The sequence below is a fragment of the Cydia pomonella genome, chromosome 7, assembly GCF_033807575.1.
Source record: "Cydia pomonella isolate Wapato2018A chromosome 7, ilCydPomo1, whole genome shotgun sequence".
In the NCBI taxonomy this organism is placed as follows: domain Eukaryota; kingdom Metazoa; phylum Arthropoda; class Insecta; order Lepidoptera; family Tortricidae; genus Cydia; species Cydia pomonella.
In genome coordinates, this window is record NC_084709.1 from 12,448,211 (window position 1) to 12,463,923 (window position 15,713).

Sequence of the window (15,713 nt, forward strand, 5' to 3'; positions counted from 1 at the left end):
TACGGCAAATAATAAAGTTGCATTGCGGCTAGGTTTACCTGGGTGTGGTATTTCACTACTACGGGCCGACGGCGGCGCCACGCCGCGCAAGCTAGTGTGGTCTTCTTCCGCTAAAGCAAAACAACGGGTCAGAAGCTAGATATAGTCTGGCAAACCAACTCGTCAGTAAGTATTATAAACTTAACATTTGCTTGAGAGATCGGTCCTTCGTGCCTAAATTTTTTTTAATTTGTCAAACTTTTCTGCTGACAAAAGTGGTTTGCCACACTATATATGTATTGCAACGCAAGCGTGCGGCTGCCGGTATATTAGACAAGCAAGTTGAAAAATAAAATAAAAAAAGGTGAAAGAAAAGGGGCAAACATTAAGGGTAGGTAGGTACCGGGAAACTACAACTTTGAACGTATTAAGAGCAAAATAGAACTAAAAAGTCTAAATATGTCCTTTCCATTCGTTATATTTGTAAATGGAATAATGTATCCTCGATGGCTAAAATAAAGGGATTTAACGGTACGAAATATTATAATACAACGTTCACTCATTTGTTGATTACAAAAGTTTGAGACCCGTGTCACAGTCTTCTTGACGGCAATCAACTAATGAGTAACAATAGAAAACTATGAGATAACACGTTCGCAGCCGCTATAGGTACAACTACAAAGGTTATATTTTAGTCTCTAAAGTTATAGAGATCCGATCAAATCATGCCCATCACATATTTTATTATTTTTTTGTTGTGTGGCATTAACAACTTTAATTCCACTGTATTTAAAGAAGTATTTAACATTGCTAATAAATATAACGAATGCTTAACTGGGATTGTGGTAAAATAATTTTCTTTAAAAGAGTTGTCATAGAGTTGTCACACATTACAAATCCTAAAACACAATAACAACACACACTATCTTATCTAATCACACCTACCTGTGAAAGGGAACGAGTATTTATCGTGCGGATGGTGTTTATCTGATCCTTCCGACATCCTATCATTGTAGTCTCCGTACTCCATTTTCCTCTGATAATCATTCTTGAGCATGGTGGCTATTCCGGAATCCCTGAAGTCTCTAGGCGGGTATCCGTCGTGTTCTCTAGTGGTGACTAAGTCCCTGGACCCGTATATATTGTCTGTGTTTAGGTATTTGGTAGGGCTGTAGCCGTAGTCAGAAGTCCTGGACGAGAGGTAGGTTTTGGAACCGTACGGGTTGCCGGGTAGCCGGTACATGGTGGGTGATATCGGATAGTTGGGGTCGTAGGGAACTTGTTTTTCGGTATCGTTGGGCAACACGCCGTACATTAGCTCGTCTTCCATGACTCCATATCTAGAAGGGATAAATGCTTATTTAAGGTTTTATACAATAGCTACGAACGCTGAAAATATAAATAATAATAAAAAAATTGCAAATATTTGAGTTAAAACAGTTGTATACATAATAATCCAAAAAAATGTGCTTAACCCTTTTCCAGGCCGCACTAATCTACAAGGGTTTCCCAATATATATATATATATATATATATATATATGCCAATTAATCCAACTTTGATGATTCATTTGAAGGCAAGTCACATTTTTCGAAAGTGCAATCTAATTTGAACCTTAAATCGGAATACTAAATTAGAAATTCTATTGGCGCGTATGTGGTCGATAAATCGTACTATGCCTGGAAAAGGATTAATGTTCATATCCGATCGATTGAATAACCGACATCACATTGACCTTTTACACTTTTAAGTTACTTGGTAGATTGCGACACTAGCGTATCAGTCGAGCTCAGCTCGACCGACCATCGAATGGTTCTACTATTGTATGTTTTAAGTGACCTGTTGTCGAGCGGCAGACGGGACGCGTCGACGCTGGCGACGTACGTGTCGTGCACGTTCTCGAGGATGGAGGGCTTGACCCTCCGCCGGCTCAGCTGGTACACGTCCGACGTGAGGTCGGGCACGGGCAGCGGGTTCGGCGACGGCGACGCCAGCGCGCCCTCCGTGTCCGAGCCCGACCATCTCACGTCGCCCCGGTTTGGTTCTGTGGAAACAGAAGGTTAAAAACGCTCTATTTTAGAGTTTGAAAATAAATACTTAAAATAAAATTAAATGCAATTAAAACAGAACCGTTCATAGCAATTTATCCTAGCGAGTCGTCGGCCAACGCCAATCAAAAAGTGCGAATGTATCGGGACGAGATAACAAAAGATATTGACATGCATTCATATGTGCGAACCAAAAATCGTGTGATAATTTCCATATCTACATCTTTTCAAGTTTAATTGGGCGTTTTCTATAAAATATTGTCATTTGTATAGGCCCCCTGGACTGTCAGACGGTAATGTATCGAGTTTGTTTAATAAATCGACAACATTCTATTGCAGGTTCAAAGCTTTTACTTACCTTCGCGGATGTGTGAAGGCCATCTCGGCGACATGCCTAAAGGCGCACCTTCTGTGATATTCGGTAAGTAGCTCCCGCCGTTAGTGCTCGGAGCGCAGTCTCCTAAAAATAAACGTACCTAATTTGCTCGAAATCTATAAAAGTGGTAATTTTATGCATAAAACACTGGGAGCTGTACTGATGATATTTTAAAAGAAAAACTGATCCTTTTTCATTTAGGTCAGGTATGGGTATCGGGAACAGAGTTGAGGTCACAAACCCAATAATGCTATGTTATAACAGCGGGATTTTAAATAAATAATTTCTTTATTCAGACATAGTGGTCCACATTTGTTAATTTGAGTATCTTATAAGCTATAGTTATTTACTATTTGTACAAAAAAATAAACAATAAAAATAAAACGATTACATTTTAATTTAAATAATAAACAACCCCAGAATGGGGATTTATTAATGCGGACATTCAATGTCTTTGCAAAAGACTGTCTGGCCTATCCGCTAACATACTTAGTATGCTGTTGGGACTACCCTGGATTCTGCGTCTTATGGACATGATTCTTTTCGCATTATGGCGTGGAAATCCTCTACGTGGGCGTCGGCAAACGTGCCAGATGTGCTGCAGAATCTAGGAAGTCCCATCAGGACCAACATGTTATTATAGAGGACTCGTAGGGCGCTGAGTGCTCTCTGGTGTAAAACGATTGACAGAAGGATTTAAACAAAGTTTTCTTAACTTCCCCTGTACAATGCGCGAACCTGCGAGCCAGCATATTCCCCCGAACAGCCAACGCCCTACGTTCCCTCTCAATATCACTATCGTCCTTTAGGTCACTAGTGATAATGTGACCTAGATATTTGAATCGATCGACTCTCTCCAGCTCCTTTTCATACAGTTTAATTGGTGGCACATAGCTTGAAGACATTCCCCGCGCCGCGAAAAACATAACCTGAGTTTTGAGACAATTATACTTGTGAATCGGCATAGGTTTCGCACGTGCGCAGCAGGTTCCTAAGCGCACTGACTGACGGACTCAGCAGCACCATATCATCCGCGTAACTAATGTTATTTACCATTTGGCCATCTATGGAACATCCTGCGTACATGCTGCCGTGTCCGGCTATCAGTTCGTCTACATATAGACAGAAAAGCTTAGGTGAGGTTAGCCCCCCTGCCTCACTCCGCATTCCAGTCTGTATGTGTCGGACAGCGCTCCCGCCCACCTTACACAACTCTTCTGAAATTCTCATTTTGAAATTAGTGTTCTTTTTTCGTACTAGTAGCAAGTTACACCTAACAGACAGACTGACCAAAAACTTTGTTCAAGATAAAATATCACCAGTGCACATAAATTATATTCACTTATTCGATCATTCACTATCTTTTATGCAATTAGTGCTCCATGTAGCTGTATGTGTAATAAGTCACATCAACTCTCCTCCCGACACCTATAAGCAGAGTGCGGGTGTGCAGTCTATGCCGGAGTGTGATGCTCTGGTTGACTATCCTCGAAACATTTGGAGCGGTACTCGACCTAAATTACACGAGTGAGTTATCGGTACTGGGTACTGACTGGCATTGGCAGGCTGGTCGGAGCGGCGCGCGCTGGTCTCGTCGTCGTCGGAGGAGTGGCTGGAGGCGAGGTCGAGGCTGCGCGCGCTGCCGTCGCTGTCGCTGTCCGAGCCCGAGCCCGCCGCGCCCGCTGGCGCTCGGCGCCGGCGCCGGCTCTCCTCTGTATTCATATCATATAACCTTATATTAGCCCTCGGTCTCCGTTCACGGTCACATAGTAAGGAAATTTTGCCACATTTCTATAGAACTTGACGCTGGACATCGATAGCCTGGGTCCGTTGAACAATGTCATTGTATTGTAGTTCTAATTTCTTATATCATCAAAAACTTGTCTTGAGATTAGTTATGGATAAGTTATATTTAAGTATACGAAGCACACCAATTAAGTACCTACTTTCTATTTTATTCTAAAGTAATCACTATTCCTAAATGTTTAACCTTACAGCATTACGATAGCTTTTAAATTGAATGATAATAGGATAATATTGTAAAATATCACAGGAAAATAAAGTTCAAAATAAAAACAAATGCAATAATCTAAGGAGTTTTACCGTCTCTGCGAGTATGTAGCGAAGAATCAAATCCTCTAAGGTAAGCAGGCATATCACTCGCGCTTGTGTTGTAGTTGGACGTCGACGTGCTTGTATGACGAAGTTGACCGTCACTTCGGCTAAAACACGGAAAATGTTAGCCAAAAGAAGAAACAGAATTATGAAATATATTTTATCGGTATAAATCCTCGTCGCCAATTTAATTCACTTTTGGCGCCCAACGTGGGGTCAGACGAAATTATTTTTACCTGTAAGGACTGGAGCTAGTTTTCGTTGTAGACCTAGATGTTGTTGAAGAAGCCGATATGCCGATGTTTCTCAGCTGGCGGCCTGGTTCGGTCCCACTGTGGTACGCCAATGCGGACCTGATGTTAAAATAACCAGATATTAAAATAGCTTAACATGATTATCATGCATAAAATGTCCTTGTAAAAACTTTGAAGAATCAACTAACCTGTTAGCTGACAAATTCTGAGCACTGCTGCTAACTATGACCGAAGTGTCAGCCAAAGGTACTTTCTTGCCCATGCACCGTAGCATTGTTCTGAAACAAAATTTAATATTAATAGTGTGTTTTTATGACGTTTAAAATAGAGTTTCATTATTTTCATTAATCTATATTTCATCTTTAGATTTTTTTTTCATTGCACTAACCCAAGCCGAAAAGTTTACCTGATATTAGATCAAATATATCTTTGTTTCGTCGTTTTTATTTTTTGAGAAATATGTTCCAATGCACAATTGGCCGAAAACATTCCAATGCACAATTGTCCGAAAACATAAGATTTTACTGAATGAGGGTGGCAAGCGGCAAGAAACCGCTACTAATTCCGCGATATTTGCGGAGATACATATCCCTCAATATACATATTTTATAGTATGAAGCTTCTCTTGAAACTTCGATAGGCTTATATTATTTGACGACAGCTCACCTTCTGAGGTTATCGCGAACACGAACGTTGAAGGCGATGTAGCCGAGCGAGGCGGCGGCGGCGTGCAGCACGACGCAGCCGGCCAGCACGGAGCTCAGCAGGTTGCGGCGAGAGCCCGCTTCGCTGCCGAGGATCAGGCCGCTCGCCCACGCCATGCAGAGCAGCGGCAGGCATACCACGCTCACAGCTAGCAACATCCTGAGGAACAACATGCGCTTAGTAAAATATCTAGTCAAAAACAATCAATCATAAAAAATGATTACAACAGCCACTAAAAAAATATCCAAATTCCAATATGTATTTAAATTTGGCAGTTCAGAAAATACATGATGACAAGATAAACTCAAGCTTGTCTTTTGTTAAATCCAACCGCTAATTACTCGTGAAAAATGAAATGCATAAATAACAACAGATTTCACACGAATAACAACTTTATCGCCTTAAGAATACATTTTAACACGCAAAGCGGTAGACATTTTACACGTTGATATGATATATGAAAAAACTCCAATCTTTCTCTTAAATGTTTCATGATTGGTGCCGTTAGTATATTTTTCCAATAAGGCGGTTAATAGTGACTCGAATTCCGGCACGGTGGGCACACAGAACACACCTCAGGTTGCCGAAGCCGGTGACGTGGTCGCGCACGGTGAAGGCGGCGCGCGTGGCGCCGGCCAGGCTGGCCACGGCGGCGCCCGCGTACACGGCGGCCGGCACCACCACCCACCACACCACGGGCTCGTGGCAGCTCACCCAGCAGCTGTGGGGAACACGATACAAGTTAAACGTAGGAACCACATAAAAGATGTGCTGTAAAGTTGGTTAATGTAGCTACGTCCCGACTTAAAACTGTTAACTGTGTGATGTATATACAGGGTGGGTTTTCTTTCGGTTTGTATCGGACCAAAAAAAAATTCCGACTAGAAAAGCCACAAATCGAGGAAACACCTCATAGTTGTCAAGTACCGCACGTCGCTAGTAATCCACAAGTAATGGCTAAATACTCACAAGAGCGCGTGCCCGTACTGCTGCTGGTGGTGCGAGGCGGACAGCGCGAGGATGACCGCCGGCGCGGCGTACGCGGCGGCCAGGTGCGCTGCTAGTCCACCGTGGTTCACGTCTCGTAGCTCTCGTAGTAGACGCCGCAGCTGCCATGCGTCGCACGCCGTCCAGGCCAATGCTGCCACCCACCAATAGTGCAGCGACATGGCGATTATTTTGCAGGCAAACTGCGGAATTGAGCAGATATGTCAATAACCACGCGGCTTAATAAGAGGATCTGGGTTAGGTCCTGGCAAATTAAACATGAGTATGCCTTGGTATTCGCCAACCAACTTTGGGATGAGTGCTGAGTTTGAAAGAAATGAAAAGCATTTTGTCAGTTGTTGATCGGCCAGACTACAAGTACTACTAGACTATGACTAAGGTTTTGAAGTGAATTTTTAGTTCGAGGCTTATGAAAACTAAGCTGCTGATAGCATTTAACACTAAGCGGTAAAACTTAATACGATGATAATCTATGAATTTCAGCAGCGATAACCACAAACAAGCAAAACCGATCCCTATTGCAAACGAGAACAGTTCCATTTCCCTTACCTCATTCTGAACCAAAGAGCTCCTCGCCTTTAACGCTATCAGATACAGCAGCTCGGCCATGAACACGCAGAATATTAGGTGTTTATGTATCGAGTTGGAGACGGTCGCCGCGCCGCCGCGCATGAGACAGAGCGCGGCCCACGTCACGAGCAGGAGCGGGAGAGATATACTGAAGGCGGTGTACGATGTCACGGATTCGAGTAGTGATGGTTCGGGTATGAACTGTAAGGAAAAGTCTTGATTAGATTGCCATTCTTTACCATAACAGGACTCAACTAGGTAATTTGTGTTGATAAATCTGGAATGATTTCAAAACTGGCGTCACACGCTTCTTCGAGGTTACCCTGTCCCCTGCGTGCTATACGGCCACATCTCAATATTTATGATATTGGAGATTTAATATTAATGAAAATTAATAAAGTTAAGTTTCCTTTAAAACGTTTGGTGTCCAAGTGGCCGTATAGCAGGCGGGGGACGACCCAATAACCTCATTGGTGCGAACCAAAGTTTGCGACCGTGACCTTCGGTTTCATCTCACAGTGCCGTGCCGGTAATTTTTTAAATCATTTCAGTTACCTATGCCTACCATGACAATATGGTACTTCATGGCTATGGCAGTATGTTACCTCAATGTCAACTTCGTCGACGAGTACAGCAAAAGTAGAGAGATGGTTGCAAGTGCAGTTGATGAGGAGCGGCTCATTCGAGTACGGCGACCAGTCGTAGTCAATTTCTGTGTGGCACCCTACGCGAGACCATTCGCCAGTTCTAAAATAAGTACAATAGGTAAATTGTCAATGCTACGTAAATTGAAAGTTACTATGTAAGGTAAAAAAGAGGATCTGACTGTAATTTAAAACAATATTTAACACTAAACTATAAAAGAAGCAATGTAGATAAAGAGAATAAAGCACCTTATGAAAGAAAAGGTTGTTGCTACATAATTAATAAATAATCTAACGTCAAAAGTTGGTACCTATTCATTTATACACACAATAAAGTAACTAATTTGCTTATTGAGTCCCACCCCCTAAATTTTTTATTTGAAATAGCAGCAAAATATCTTAATCGTTTATCAATGGAACTGGAAAAAACATATAGCAAAAATAAAATCAAAATTATCTTCTTTCCTTTTCGCCTTCAGGATACTAAAGTCTAACACACACACCAATTGCGCCTTGTCTGCTGACTACGCATATGTGCAATCCTGGCTGAGCTACGGTCTATTGCTCTGGGGCCATACCAGCGACGCACATGACCTCTTTATCATGCAAAAAAAATGCATTCGCATATTAATTAACACTCCCCACCAGACTGAAAATTGTAAATCTCATTTCCAGAATCTTCGAATATTGACCCTCCCCTCACCTAGAAACCTACCTTCGACCTTCGTAAAAAACAATATAAATCTTCTTCTTCTTCATCCAATCCAATATAATAAAAGTAAGCTCCGTAAGGACATCTTAATTCTCCCAGAATCCGTTTTAGATATCTTTAAAAAAGGCCCATATTACCGCGCGATAATAATATATAATAAGCTACCAAAGGTTATAAAAAACATACAAAAGGTACATTTATTTACAAATCGATTCAAGACTATCCTTATAAAAAAATCATACTATTCCATAGACGAATTCATGCAGGACAACGATATAGATATTATATAGTGGTAGCTTCACAATTGTTACACAAATTAGTTAAGAAAAATCATATTTTAGATAAGTAGCCTTATGTAAATTATAGTTTTAAGGAAATTGCCATACCCCACCGGGGTGCCATGTGAACTCTTTTATCACTTGTAAGAACTTGTATTGAACCATGGTATGCAATAAATGATTACTTACTTACTTACTAATAGACTTACCCTCTTAAAGTAGACCAATGCACGCACTGCGGGTTAGTTCTAGAGCCAAACGTCTCCCTATTAATGTCCAACCACATCTGCAGTCTAATCGGCTTCTTCAATCTAATCCCGCCCATACTCTTGTATATCAATTTCTTTCCCATCCTCGTAATGTTTTCATCTTTGAATTCCGGGTCCATGGTTAACGCTAAGACCTTCGGACCATCCTGGCTCTCAGCGACGTATGTAGATTCGTTGTCTTGTATACTGTCAGCGAATTGTTTTTCTTGCTTTTTCATAGCTGGCTGGATTAAGACGGGGCCGTGGGTCTCGTGCTGTATTTCGGGCTCGTTGGAGTGCCATTTTGGGTCGTTGTGTGAGGGATGGGACAAGTGATGGTGGCCCTTGTTGGTGTATGTTATGCCTAAAAAGAAGAACACGATGAAGTAATTCTGGTAATTATACCTTGCTTGTCAAATATGCTATAAATATTACGTCGTTAGATTGACTCGTTTCTACTAATTTATGATTTATAATTTTTTCAAGCAGTCAGATGTTTGGTCATACTAAACAGATGTAAAAGTCAGCAGCAGAAGTATGACTTGCACACGCTTTTATTATCACAACAATAAAGAGGTTCATAGCTTATTTTGAACACTTCGCTTAGCTATTTCTGCAGCTCGCTTTACAAATCAGTCAAGTCACTCACCTTCTTCCTCCACATTGACGTCAACCACATCGTCTCCATCCTTAGACTCCCTGTACCACACGTACTCCGGCACGAACAGCGCCACCTGCAGTATCGGCGAGCCGACAGTTATGTTCACTCCCCAGCGCCGGCCAACCGAGTCGTCGGTACGTAGTGGCATGAGTTGAGACGTGTTCCGCGAATATTGGAAGTAGGAGAATACGGCACGAGATTCGGGTTCTGCGTTGTCTGAAAAAAAAATTACCATTGTTTTTTCGGTATATATTAAAACTTCAAGTGTCAAGAACCATTTTATCTGTGTTTTACAAACTTGTCTAAAAATGAGACTGTTTTTGAAAGTCCAATTATTAGCACGTTTTGAAGCAAAACATTTCAGTTGTATAATATTTAATTAACTTTAAATAATTTAAGTTATTTAATTTTTGGGTTTTTGGATTTTTGGGTTCGAGTCGGGTTTTTCGTATGTAGGCAAATTAATGATTGTCACTTTACACCCGTTAGAAGTGGCTCACCTTGTCCATTACTATTAGTAATCCCCAGCAAATCAAGCGGCAGCAGTATCCTCGTGAACTTATCGAACTTGGACCTGGTCTTCACATAGTTGTTGTACTTCGGGAACGACACAGTCGGGCTGGAAGTTTTCTTCCCCTTCTTCCCGTACCCGGTCAGGGGGGAGTGCACGAAGGCTGACGTGTCGGGCAGCACGACGCGCTCGGTGGTGTAGGACTCGGAGATGAAGCGACTCAGCTGCGTGGGCTCGAAGCCGTAGATGGACTCGGAGGTTACGATGTCGACGCCGATCACTGATAAATTAATTCATTTTGAATTCCAATTTTGCGTTTAGATTTTGTATGAATTCAGGAAAAAAGTGCTATAGCATTTATTTATTGGAGACTACTTAAATAGAAAATTAAAAGAATAAATCTATCTCACATTGTCACGCGGATTTTGGATCATTCACCTCGCTAAAACTTCCCCTTGGTCTTCAGTTGACGCCGGCGCCGCACAGTGTTAAAGTCTATAAAACTGAAATCGTATTCCCATGTGTATCGCTGTACGCGGCGTAAGTATTGACCGGAGACCAATGCTTCAGAAAACATTGTAGGAGCTTGTTAGATATCTTCGGCAAGAAACTTAGGAATAAATGTACCTAAGTCACTAGTGACGATCTCAAAGGGGCTGGTGTAGGTGTCGTGCTGGCTCTCGGCGAGCAAGGCGATGTACTCGTCGAACTTCTGCAGCAGCCGCTCCACCCCGCGCCCGGTCAGCTGCCGCACGCGCCGCCACTCGCGGGAGTACTTCGCGTTCAGTATCGTGTTCGCCGACTTCATTATGTTCTGAAAATATTCATTGAATTTAGTAGCGATGTTGTGAATAAGGGAAGGGAGTTCAATTATCACGGGTTTAATTTCCGTGGAGTTAGCATAACTCTGGCGCGTTAGAAATGGTATCATCTATTGGCCGTATTCAGACACAGCGAATACTTTCTGAGAGTTATAAGATTCTATCATTTACTTATAATAATTAGGCGTGCATAAGGCAGCTGAATTAGGTAGATAAAGTAGTGTAATTGCTGTATGACGTTAGCGCGTGAAGTTTCTCCTTTGCCTACCCCGAAAATAAAGTATCTTGGTTCTTGGGCGCCAATCGATGGGTTTTTCTCCATACAATACTCACTCGAACGTAGTCCTTATCCTGACTGTGCGTCAGGTTCAATCCCGCCTGGCGCAGCTCGTAGCGCAGCAACTCCAGCAGAATGCCCTCAGTGACCAGCACATCAGCTCCATATAGTACAGGTGTATTTGAGCAGGCAGAGGCCAAGTCATCAGCGAGGCGAACGCCCACAAATGTGTTTACCAAAAGTTCGCCTGATTCGATCTTGCTTAGCTGGAAAATTAAAGCCCGTATAAGTCCAAAGTACTGAAACTTGTGGCAGTTTAATAATTTAAGTGATTATAAATTAAAGTATACAATTTTACAAATCTAGGATTTTTACTAACATATTTTAAATGCGATTTAGAAATTAAGTATTGCAAAATATAGGTATAATGCGAATATGCTTATTTGACCGATATTTTACAAACTGTAAACTCAGTAAAGTGTCGACTTGCTCGACACACCCAACTACGAGTATTTATGTCTCAACGGTTTGAAAACCTCTACGATATATAAAAAAATGAAATATATTCCATGCTGACCTGTTTCCTAAGTTGATAAAAAGTGGAAGTGGTGCAGTTAAACATGTCCGGCTCCTGCCACGGCACGACCTGCGTCTCGTCGCACATGCGCGTTGCTTTCCCACTGGTGCCCGGTGGGCAGTCCGCGTACGCCTCTATACCGAACTTGGTTCGCGGCCACCAGACGCCGCGCGAGAACGATCGTGGGCATCCGTCGTATACCACTGGAATATAATAAGTATTTTTTTGCAATGGTAACATGACAAAAAAAACTGTTTCTATTGACAGGATGTTGTGATCAACATAAATATTAAATAAGTAAATATTATAGGACATTATTACACAAATTGACTAAGTCCCACAGTAAGCTCAATAAGGCTTGTGTTGAGGGTACTTAGACAACGATATATATAATATATAAATATTTATAAATACTTAAATACATAGAAAACACCCATGACTCAGGAACAAATATCAATGTTCATCACACGAGCAAATGCCCTTACCAGGATTTGAACCCGGGACCATCAGCTTCGTAGGCAGGGTCACTACCCACTAGGCCAATCCGGTCGTCAAAACCTACATGTTATATCTTTTTTATTAAAGCTTTTAATTCAATTCAATGCATTTATTTGTCGAAAAGCAGGTAGTGTAACAAACAGGTAACTGTTACATACAGATAATTAAGTGCTCCACTTTAGGCTATATTATGAGGCATACAAATATTTAACTTGCGTAAAAAAAGTGGCGCTATCTAATAGATCAAAGGCCAAAGGTATGGCGCAATCGATTCGAGCGATGGCGCCACAAACTTTAGCCGATGCCCAGTAAGATGGCGCCACTATTTGATATTTAACAAATTTAACACATATCTGTGAAAGAATAAGGATCAAAGTCAAATGGCGTTCTAAAAGTTGTAATCACGTGTCAAAAGATAGCAGTAAATTTACTGTGGCTACAAAGTTTTCTTTGACCATCCACCTCTAGGTATTTTAAATTCTCTTCGGTATTAGTTGCCTGTGCTATAATAAGTACAGTCATAGATAAAAGCTTGTACCAAAAATGAAATTTTGCCAAAAAATATTTATGATATATGAGATAAAGGAGCAGACGAGTCGCCCAAGGACACCCGCTGGGTTATAAGTGCGTTGCCGACCTTTAATATGGGGGCGGGATGGACTGGGATTGGTAATGTGTCAAACAAATCTATACTGAATTTTGCCTGATAATTAAGTACGAGATTATGAGATTAGCGCTGTGTAGAGTCTTGTCTAAGATGTCATGTAGGCCTTGGCCTAACATGTCACCATGGCAGTAACACTGTCCACTGTCGGCCTCGCAGGAGCTGATAGCGTAGCACTGACATGACGCTCGTAGCAAGTTACCTTCGCAGCCGGCGTTCGGCTTCACTTCGGCGTAGAGATTAGCACAGGAGTCACAGGCGCGGCCAATGACCCCGGCGCGGCAGTAGCACTGCCCGCTGTCAGCCTCGCAGGAGCTATTGACAGAGCCAGCCGCGTAGCACTGGCATGGAAGACACTCGTTAGAACCCGGGAGCTTGTAGTGGTTTTCCTGTACAGAAAAATTACGAGTGTTACAAGCGTCAATTAATGTCTTAGGAGAAAAATAAATAAATAAATATTAAAGGGACATTCTTACACAAAAATAAAACAATGTATTAGTTTCATTACCCTTCTGACAATATCAACTTCATCACTTTGTTGCTGGAGAATGTGGTGTTGCTTTCGAACCAATTTTACATCGAAATTAAAGTCTGTCGAATGGCGATTATTACGAAAAGCTTTGACTTTCGCCATGATTCCTTACGTGTTATATATACCAAATTCCTGTAGGTAAGTACTAACCTTGCAGTGGCAGTGTCCGGAGTCCCTGTCGCAGTGCGGGTGGTAGCCGGCGGCCACGGCGCAGGCGCACGGGCCGCACGCCGCCGCGCCCCACCAGCCGCCGGGGCACTCGCCCGCCCCCTCCTCCACGCAGCCAGAGCCTGGACGAAATACTATTGGTCAATGTCGTCGCTTAGGATGGTTTTCGACCTGTTCAATTTCTTGGTCAATTGGGTATTTTGCGTCTTACAATTTGCTTAATGAGAGAGTGAGATGCATTGACATTGGATGGTTGGAATACCACCCTTACTCACGTCATTTATAGCGATCAAGTTTATATAGTTTAGCGACCGTGCGCGTTTTAGTCTGCCACCTCGTGGCCTAAATCATATACTTACTCTGAGTGAGTAATCTGTCGATACCCCCCGTCAGGGGGGTATGAGGGGCCGCTACCGCCTCACGGCTGCGGCGGCTGTCGCGGGTCGCTTCCCCACCGACTGGTGGGGTGGTCATATGGCCGTCGTTTTGGGGACGGTGTGGGTAGCTGGTGTAGGCCAGCTCTTCGCTACCGATCGTTATCCAACCCCACGGCCCCTAACCTGGTGATACCGTTTGAGCGGGGCCAGGTTATGGAGCCGCGGAGAAGGCGACGTGTGTAATATACTTACACTTGCCACTTCGCGTCTATAACTCCTCCTGAGCGTTTGTGAACCGTAGTGGAGAGTACCTCTACAGTTCACGAACGCTTCCTTCCTATAGCGAACGAGTTAGATCGTAACAGCTACCTACTAAGTATGTAAAAAGTCCTTCTAGATTTACTGTTGCTTTATACTCGCACCAATTGATTTAATTAAGTTTCAAACTCACTAGTGAGCAGATATCCGTCGTCGCACACACACTGGTAGCCCTTGTCGGTGTCCGCGGGTTCGCAGCGTGCGTGGTCGCCGCAAGGATGGAGGTCGCACGCGGCGACGCATTGCGGTCCGTAGCGGCCGCGGGAGCACGTGCACGTTGTCGCGTCCCACGATGACTCGCATGTGCTCTAAACAAGTTACAAATTGCAAACGTGTGGACGAGACATTCGAAATGAAGTGGTACTTAATCTTTCGTATGCGCCTGTCAAAAATTTGCCATTTATTTAGCAACTATGACATATTCATGTTTAAGTTGAATTTGATTGAATATATATGGAGATCAGAACAGATCTGCTCCTAAGCATACCAAAGGTTAAGAGAGTAAAAGTCATTATAAAAATCAATTTTAGATACATGGGATATGGTTAATAAGGGAAATTATATGCCATATTTAGTACATAAATATGAAATTAATGATGTCTATAGTAGCAAAGAAAATTTAAAAGAGAGGTGGATTGTCAAAGAAAATTTTATAGCCACAGTAAATTTACTGCCATCTATAGACACATAAATGAAACTTTTAGTACGCCATTTGACTTTATTTCACTGATATGTGTTAAATATCAAAGAGTAGCGCCATCTTACCGGGCACTACCCAAAGGTTATGGCGCCATCGCTCAAAACGATGCCGCCATACCGCCTTTGATTTATTAGATGGTACCACTTTTTGATATTTAAGAAATTAAACACATATTAGTGAAAGCGTAAGGATTAAAGTCAAATGGCGTTCTAAAAGTTTAAATCATGTGTCGAAAGATGGCAGTAAATTTACTGTGACTACATAGTTTTCTTTGACAATCCACCTCTATTTCAAATTATCTTTGATAATAGACTGTAATGTGATGGAATTATAATTGATTCGGAAGTATTAGTATTACCTTAAAACATTTAACTGTAAATTTATTGATATCAATACTTACATAAGGAGGACAGATAGACAGCATACAATCAGCTCTAGATTGACATCCATCTTTCACGTTCTCTATCGTAGTGGGCCGATTGAGTAAGTTTTGATTTGTTCCCACTCTTACGTCCTGAAATAAAACCCTGTATATCGATACTATAATACACAATAATAGTTTTCAATTTCATTGAATGGGCCAAAATGATCAAACGAGGAAAACCCAGAATATGTGAAGTTTAGTCATAATGCTGTTTTCAATATGTACGTACGTAACTGTAAGTTCTGGGT

The 15,713-nt window shown here is 42.1% G+C and overlaps 1 protein-coding gene across 5 annotated transcripts in view; it reads right to left on the bottom strand.

Annotated features, from left to right (window-relative positions):
- Positions 1 to 15,713, bottom strand: part of LOC133519849 (protocadherin-like wing polarity protein stan) — a 219,077-nt gene that overhangs the window by 5,684 nt on the left and 197,680 nt on the right. For 3 of the 5 annotated variants that reach the window (XM_061853982.1, XM_061853983.1, XM_061853984.1), the window contains exons 32-54: positions 15,442 to 15,555; positions 14,475 to 14,649; positions 13,629 to 13,768; positions 13,149 to 13,335; positions 11,785 to 11,987; positions 11,264 to 11,473; positions 10,737 to 10,923; positions 10,099 to 10,389; positions 9,587 to 9,814; positions 8,899 to 9,301; positions 7,661 to 7,802; positions 7,035 to 7,256; positions 6,447 to 6,667; positions 6,052 to 6,198; positions 5,439 to 5,636; positions 4,961 to 5,050; positions 4,755 to 4,871; positions 4,507 to 4,625; positions 3,957 to 4,115; positions 2,386 to 2,487; positions 1,819 to 2,023; positions 925 to 1,319; positions 39 to 110 (exon numbers count right to left, since the gene is read on the bottom strand). In XM_061853982.1, the coding sequence (XP_061709966.1) occupies positions 39 to 110; positions 925 to 1,319; positions 1,819 to 2,023; positions 2,386 to 2,487; positions 3,957 to 4,115; positions 4,507 to 4,625; positions 4,755 to 4,871; positions 4,961 to 5,050; positions 5,439 to 5,636; positions 6,052 to 6,198; positions 6,447 to 6,667; positions 7,035 to 7,256; positions 7,661 to 7,802; positions 8,899 to 9,301; positions 9,587 to 9,814; positions 10,099 to 10,389; positions 10,737 to 10,923; positions 11,264 to 11,473; positions 11,785 to 11,987; positions 13,149 to 13,335; positions 13,629 to 13,768; positions 14,475 to 14,649; positions 15,442 to 15,555 (4,327 nt within the window). The remainder of the gene's footprint in view (positions 1 to 38; positions 111 to 924; positions 1,320 to 1,818; positions 2,024 to 2,385; positions 2,488 to 3,956; positions 4,116 to 4,506; positions 4,626 to 4,754; positions 4,872 to 4,960; positions 5,051 to 5,438; positions 5,637 to 6,051; positions 6,199 to 6,446; positions 6,668 to 7,034; positions 7,257 to 7,660; positions 7,803 to 8,898; positions 9,302 to 9,586; positions 9,815 to 10,098; positions 10,390 to 10,736; positions 10,924 to 11,263; positions 11,474 to 11,784; positions 11,988 to 13,148; positions 13,336 to 13,628; positions 13,769 to 14,474; positions 14,650 to 15,441; positions 15,556 to 15,713) is intronic. The other 2 variants (XM_061853985.1, XM_061853986.1) reach the window with 1 other exon arrangement.